At 35.5% G+C, this 8,080-nt stretch overlaps 1 protein-coding gene across 1 annotated transcript; it reads left to right on the top strand.

The window, feature by feature from the left end:
* The first annotated feature begins 5,701 nt into the window (after nucleotides 1-5,701).
* Nucleotides 5,702-7,591, top strand: LOC120077338. Its single transcript, XM_039031220.1, has 3 exons — nucleotides 5,702-6,140; nucleotides 6,577-6,763; nucleotides 7,264-7,591. The coding sequence occupies exons 1-3, from the start codon at nucleotides 5,702-5,704 to the stop codon at nucleotides 7,589-7,591; spliced, it is 954 nt and encodes a 317-aa protein (XP_038887148.1).
* The last annotated feature ends 489 nt before the right edge of the window (nucleotides 7,592-8,080 follow it).

Below are 8,080 nucleotides of genomic sequence, written 5' to 3'. Positions count from 1 at the left end.
ATCAATGCATTTCTCTACTTCCTCCGATTCCATCTTCATTTACCTCTTCTTATCATCCTTTACTTTCATTGCAATAACTAAGTAAGATTGCTAGAGTATTACATACTTAATCATGCGGCATAGACATATGAAGTATGTAGCAAACCACCGAGAGGTGTGCGTTGCGCGGGTATTGTGAGAAAATCCTATTTGCTTGGTGTGAGGCTGAGGCAACACTTGTCTGTGAGTGGACGCAATGCTTGTCTACGAGCTGATCAACCACGACTAACTGCCCGAGAGGGTTAGTAGTGGAACACATTAAGCAAAGTAAGCAATGTTCCTAGAGATAGAAATAATCTTATGTCAACCATGCTTTATGTGATTTCCTTGTCTTATGAGCGCATCATTCATCATTTGGGCATACTTAAGAGAGTAGTCTAAAAACCAAATCTAGGTTTGAGAGAGTCAGATTGGATCGCATCAGAAGGAATAGAGACTTAGAAATAAGTTCTGTTTGCTATGACATAGCATATGCACCCTATAAAATAAGATATGAAAGCATGCGGTCACATTGCATACATCCAAAAGTAGGATACAGTGGTATGCGGTCATCTCGTTTATGTATGGGAGCACGTGAGCAAGAATAGAGACTTAGACATAAGTCCTTTCGACACTATCGCATATGCATTGCATTCGTCTTCGTCAAGTGTGTATAGTGTAATCGCATAGCTTGTGCTGGCTGGGCTTACCCTTGTGATCAAGCTTATTGATGCGGTGAAGACATACCCACCAATTTATCTATTTTCCCATGCATCTTATTACATGTTAACAGTTGCCGTGTCTCTAACTCTCATGGTCATACTTCCATTGCTTAATCTGTTAGTTAGGAGTAGGAGTAGCGCATAACCCTTAACTTCAATATTCTTTTATTCTTCGCCGCAACACATTACTTCATAACATTTAGCTACAAGTCCCTGAGTTCGACCTCAGATCACCCGAGAAACTTGCGATCTCATTATACTTAATGAGAGAGCAAGAAATCTTGTGGCAGGAATGCATGGTCATCAGACGCATATTGAATATCCCTTAGTCCAAAGCATGACTAGCGACGAATGGAGAACGAACAATGAACGCATATTTATTTACTCCATTTTTCACGCATCACTTTGTATGGTGCCCAAGATAGTATGAACTGAATTCTCCAAGGTAGATTTTTTCTCCTTGGTTACTTTGATAAGATTCATCATCAATTCCTCCAAAGATGGTTTCTTTTCTTGGGAAAAACTTGGATGGGCCAAATATTCTTGTTATTTGCATAAGAAAAAAATTCATGATTTCTCAAACTTGAGTGAAAGTGTGAGGGAATTTGTTGTTGGCCTCTATATTATCCTCTATCTACATAATTAGCCGTCTCAGTGTCTTTTGAATCCCAAACTTGTTGAGTTTTAGCTGTCTTAGCTGATAAAGAAACTATGGACAATGAATTCTATGCTTGACCTTCGATAGTCAATTTATTCAAAGCATTAGTAATTTGGTCAATTGAGCTTTAACAACACTTACCTCATGAACTACATATATTTATGCTACTTTGTTGGTGGAAGCCCTATCACTTAACCAATTATAGCTTGTAGTGGTCATGTCCTCTAGAAGAGTACAAGCTTCTATACCAGTTTTAGAGAAAAGAAATCCTGCAATAGTAACACTTACAATGGATTTAGTTTTTCCATTCAAACCATCATAGAAAAAATTGTATTTGCAACCAACTAGGGTATCCATGTTGTTGGCAGTTCCTAAGGAGATCCTTGTACCTTTTCCAACATTAAAATAATTGTTTATCCATTTTTTGAGAAAAAGAAACAATTTAAGACTTCAATTTAGAAGACTTGATAGGAGGAAATTATTTAATTCAAGAATGCTTGAGCTAGCTCTTCCCAAGTGGTTATGCTTTCCGATGGGATGGTCTTTAGCCAATCATCCTATAAAGAAAAAGGAAATAGTCTTAGTTTAATTGCATCATTCGTAACTCCATTAATCTTAACTATTCCAAATTTCAAGAAAATATCTCAGGTGCTTATGAGGATCTTTAGTGGGACGTCCTCTAAAAAGCAATATCCCTAGTCATTTGAATCAACCCCAATTTTATTTCAAAATTATTTGCATTGATTGATGCCTCCACAATTCCGAGTTGAGCTAAGGAATCAAAATCAGGTTTGAATTTGTGGTTTTGTAAAGCAATAAAAGAAAGCAATAAATGTTTTTTGGAAATCTGAGAATAAGTGTGTTCTAGGGTATTGAATCCATTAATTACTTATATCAAAATCATGGAATCTAACATTATGCTCAAGTCTAGAAGCTTAACTCAAAGTTACTTTTTCTAAAAAATAACCTATTCTCATGCAACTTAATTGATAACTATATCTCGTGAAATCATATTAAGAAATAAAGCATTAAGAATTGTCAACAATAGCTTTTATAATTAACCTAACTATGACCATGAAAGATTAATAATGATCTAATGATCTAGATCTGATAAAACATTCAATCTCTTAATTAAACATACAATCTAGTAAATCATCGATGGGAAATCAATAAGAATGAAATACGATATAAATAAAAAGAAACGAGTTCAACAATATCCATGAAAAGAACTAAACTCAATCTAAAGTCATAACAACTTCATCAATACCCTAAAACAAGCAAGTTTAACCACTTATAGCTTGCACAAACATGTTTTTATACATCAATTCAAGTATAAGATTTAAAGATACAAAAAGAAATTGGAGAAGAATCCTCTCAAAGACTTTTTTGATCTCTTGAATCCTCCAAGCTCGCCTTGATCGTCACCTTGAGAACTCTAATGACCTTCAAAATATCCCTCAAATTCTCTAATTTTTTTAGCATAAACTCTCTTTTTTGGTCTGAATTCGTCTTTGATGTCTCTTATCGGGTGTAATTTTTCCTCTAGATGTAATTTTTTCTCCTTGGGGTGTAATTCTCCTCCCCCAAATGCTAAATATTGACCAAAATAAATAGAGGAAGCAAACTTGGAGCCCAAGATCCTTCCTAAAATGCAAGATTTTTAAATTTTGGAAAGGCAGCATTGCAGCGCTTGGCTGCAGCGTAGCAACGCTAGCCTGATGTTACCGTAACATAAGGAGAAACTCAGTGTAGTGTACCGATATTGTATTCCTAATTCAACTTCTGTCTTCAAACGTAACGAGTTGATCACAACCACACTCCTTTTTACACTGCCTCAAACGCGTGCGCCTTCTTCCATCACAACCCGTAGTGTAACAACGCTACACCCTAACGTAGTGATGCTTCAATTAGGTTAGCTACTGCATTCCAGTGTAGCTACCCTGTGCGCTACGCTGTCCTTTTAATGAACGACAAAAGATGATAGTTGGCAGATCTTCACATCTTTATATATTTTTTTCCTTCTTTTCTTCTCTTCCGTTGATACATTACTTGATTTTTACTTCTTTAAGCATAATTTGATCATTTTTAGCTCGCTTTGAATATAATTCCATTCTTTAAGATAAACCTAAAAATCACTAGAAAACACATCAAATATTATAAAATCATATAGAAAACCATCATAAATCTAACACACATTTTGTGTGTGTTTCACCCTAAAGGGCTCCTTACTTCTCTCAGAATTATTGTCAAAGATAGACAAAAATAAAACAGGTTTGGAGAGAGAAGTATGTTCAGAACAAATGTAATGTTGTATTGACATCCCTCACATCTTCTGCTAAAGGATATTGGTACTTTGGTAGTGGAAGCTCTCAACATATGACTGGTGAAAAGAGCTATTTTTCTGATCTCAAATCTGTTAGGTGAAGAAAAGTCACTTTTGGCGATGGTGCTTGTGGTAAGATCATTGAGAAAGGGAAACTTAATTACCCTGGTGTTCCACCATTGAATGATGTAATGTTGATTGAAGGGCTTATTGTAAATCTTATTAGCATCAATCAACTATGTGATCAAGGTCTGAACGTGAGTTTTACCAAAGAAAAATGTGTGGTCATAGACGATGTGAAAGCTCTTGTCATGACAGGTTCGCGTTCTTCGAATAATGTTTTCTATGGAGTTTTGATAACACTTCGCAGGTTTGTCATCTCTCCAGATAAGATGAAGCTAGCCTGTGGTATAAACGCCTTGGGCATGTGAACATGAAGACTATAAAAAGGAACTTGCCAAAAATGCTATATCTGGATTTCTGCCATTACCTGCCTCCATTGGAATTATTTATAGAGATTGTTAGTCAGGAAAATAAACTCATACTTTACACAAGCAGGTAGGTCTCTTGAGTTTAACCCGTATACTGAAACTTCTTCATATTGACCTTATGGGTCCCATGCAATTAGAGAGTCTTGAAGACAGACGATATGTTTTAGTTGTTGTTGATGACTTCTCTAGATACATATGGATTTGTTTTCTTTGTGAAAAATCATATACATTTACTGATTTTCAAGCTCTCTGCCTTCAATTGCAACAAGAAAAAGATCTAAATGTGATACGAATTAAAAGTGATCATAGTGGGGAGTTTAAAATCTCTCAATTTACAGAGTTCTGCTAATCATCTGGAATTCACTATGAATTTGTAGCCCTTATTACTCCCCAACAGAATGGAGTTCTGGAGAGGAAAAACTGGACTTTTCAGGAGATAGGTCGAGTTATGTTACATGAAAAACATCTACCATTCCAGTTTTGGGTAGAAGCACTAAAAACATGTCATATTCACAACAGAGTTGTTTTACGATTAGTTACCTTGAGCACATTTTAAGAAATATGGAGAGGGTGAAAACCTACTGTTAAATACTTCTACATCTTTGGAAGTACTTGCTATATCCTTGTTGACATAAAAGGCTAGACTTTAATGGGATTCCAAATCAAATGAAGGGATTTTTCTTAGATACTCCATAAATAGTCAAGCTTACCGTGTCTATAATACGAACTCGTACGGTAATGGAATCTATTAATTTTATGATCGATAATGATGCATGCTCTCTTGACTTTACTTCTATGGAAGAAGAAGATTCCAACACTACTCCCCCTGCCAATACTAATGTTCTTAACATCTCGTCTAACATAATCTTCTGACATGAATTAAAAAATCTTTGTGGAGGTCAATCAGAATGCTTTTGAGCAGGTTGAAGCTAGTAACAAGCAGTGTGTGTAAAAACCTTCCTTCTAGTAGCATAATTGGTGATATCGAAGAAGGGGTTATAACCAAAAGGAAAGATAAAGTTAATTACCTGGAGATAATCAATAATATTTGTTTCACCTCCCTTGTTGAACCAAGAAACGTCAAAGAAACTATTGAAGATGAATGTTGAGTCAATGCGATGCAAGAAGAGCTTGAGTAATTTTTGAAAATTGATGTTTGGACACTTATTCCTAGGCCAAAAGCTGTTAATGAAATTGGCACAAATTGGATTTTCAAAAAAAAAAAAAAATGATGAGAATGAAAATGTCACAAGACATAAAGCCAGACTAGTGGCTCATGGGTACACTCAAATAGAAGGTGTGAGTTATGTTTAAACCTTCACTGCAGTTGCAAGACTTGAAGCTATCAGACTTTTGCTTTGAATTTCTTGTCTTCTGAAATTTAAACTATATCAAATGGATGTAAGGAGTACATTCTTTAATAGATATCTGAATAAGGAAGTGTATATTGAGAAGCCCAAAGGATTTGTTGATCATTCTCATCCTGATCATGACTTACAAGGCCTTATATGAGCTCAAACAAGCATCCAAAGCCTGGTATGAATGTTTGTCCCAGTTCCTTGTCAAAAATGTGTATAGACGAGGAGGAGTTGACAAAACTCTTTTTGTTAAAAAATATCAAGAGAATTTTGTGATTGTCCAAATCTATGTTGACAACATTTTTTTTTGGTGGGATGTCATAGGAGGGTGTCAAGCTCTTCGTTATACAAATGTAGGAAGAATTCGAGATGAGCATGGTAGGAGAATTGTCATATTTTCTGGGGTTTCAAATTTACAATTGAATGAGGGAATCTTTATCTCTAAAAGTAAATATGCCAAGAAAGTGAAGAAATTTGGGCTTGAAAATGCCAATGTTAAAAGAACTCATGCTCATGTGAAGACATCAAAAGACTCAGGTGGAACTCATATTGATGAGAGTCTATACAAAAGTATCATTGGAAGCTTGCTCTATTTACAAAGGCTGACATTTTTACAAAAGTATCATTGCAAGCTTACACCTCAACACCAAAAATCAAATAGCTGACATTTTTACAAAGGTTTAGATGCAGTTCGTATTGAGGCCCTGATAGTAGCTTTGGGCCTTTTGTTTTGAAAGCATAGCAATTATTCCATTGGGTCGGCCATAAAAATCACTTGGCTCATCCAGTTTGGATGTCAAAGTGGTTAATTAATAATAAAACCATATTACTTCCAATTGGTGAAAGCGTGAGGAAGTGTAATTGTCATTTAATTTTGAATTATCTTTTGAATTTGAACTATTTTTAGTTAAAGTGCGACATGTTCTTATTTGTGAGTGTCTCTTGTACTCAACCATACCAAAGTAGCTTCTTACTTGTGATATTTGTGTTTTTTTTTCTGAAATAGTTAGCACTAGACAAGGAACCCACACTTCCAATAGCAAGATGGTTAGGAACAAAGAAAAGGCCAAACAAAAAGTGTGTGTCGAAGAGGACGTTTCTCTGACTACACTAAACAAATATGGCATTCACATGCATGGACTCCTTGTTGAGAAGAAAGAAGTTGGAATTCCTCCACCTTTGGAAAAAAGAAGGCAATCTAGTGCCAATCAGTTTACTAAAACTAAAGGGAAAGAAAAGGTGAGTATTTGGTCTCACAATGACTGATCTTGTAGGGTATGGAGTTGAAATCTTTCTAGGAAAAGAAAACTTGACCTTTTCTGATTCTTCTAGCCAATGCATGAATTTATTGCTTTACTTAGAAACTCTTGAAATATCGGTGTATCGTCTGCTGATGTTTGGGTTCTTATCGGTAGTAATGTGACCGATTATAATACTGCTTCTAGTTCTGGCAATGTTGAATCTATTTTACTTGATTCTAGTGTGAATGTTGAAGAGAATGTAGTGGTTTTTTTTACTTCTAAGTTTGAAAAGGAGAGTTTGACCGTGTCTGGTGAAAACGCTTTAGATGATATCGTTGACAAAGTAGTTTCTAAGGCGATTACTTTTTTATCCATACTGACAGTAATCAATAATTATGAAAATCTCACTGAGATTGTTATCCTGTTATTTCTCACAATCCTGTGCATACTAGTGAGGAAGATGTTAATACTCCCCTCGTGACAAATCCCATGACTGATCAAGAAAATTTAAATGATGATTCCGTTTATGACCCTTTGTTTGCTGAAAATGGTGAGAAATTGAAGGATGCAGTCACTTCTAATGTTGACCCTCAAATGTCTGATCAAAATCCAGAAAATCTTGAACATTCTCTTGGCTCTGTCCATGTTTCTGATGAGGGCTCTGATGTTAATGTTTCCCTCACTGATCTCAAAATGAAGGAAAGTGAGGATGTTTTTGCATGTGTTATTGAATCTCATGTTGAGGCTTTGCATGAGACATCTGAAATCATTCTAAAATAACTTCTTCTGAGGAGGATTCAGTCCAAAATTGTCGTCCTTCTGATAGCTCTAAAAAAGAGCTACTATTCCTAGCTTAATTCGGGCTTATTATTTGAAGGAAATTGGAGTTGATTTGAGCATCTAGGCTTCAAAGAAGTTAAAAAGACCAAAATGCCCCTACCTTAGCATCGCAATGCTCGTGCTTTGCCTAGCCCTAACACTTTCCTGACGCTTAAATGTAGAATGCTAAGGTTCAGGGTAGCGTTGCAATGCTACAAACATTGAGACGGAGATGCCCTCATGCATGCGCAAGTCATCGTTATGCTTTTGTTTGGTTTGATGTCCTAAAACTCGCAGTTTCTAAAAAGTAAACATATTCTATTATCAAATAAAAGATGTTATTCAACATTTTTTCAATAAAGGTATTAAATCTATTAATTCATTAATAAAGTCTAAATCCAATAAACTAAGATCCATGGCTATTATATAAATACTTGATCTTTATGTAGA

This window comes from Benincasa hispida, chromosome 5 (genome assembly GCF_009727055.1).
Source record: "Benincasa hispida cultivar B227 chromosome 5, ASM972705v1, whole genome shotgun sequence".
NCBI classification, from domain to species: Eukaryota; Viridiplantae; Streptophyta; class Magnoliopsida; order Cucurbitales; family Cucurbitaceae; genus Benincasa; species Benincasa hispida.
Note: the sequence above shows the minus strand (reverse complement) of the source record. Positions and strands in the feature narration are given on the sequence as shown.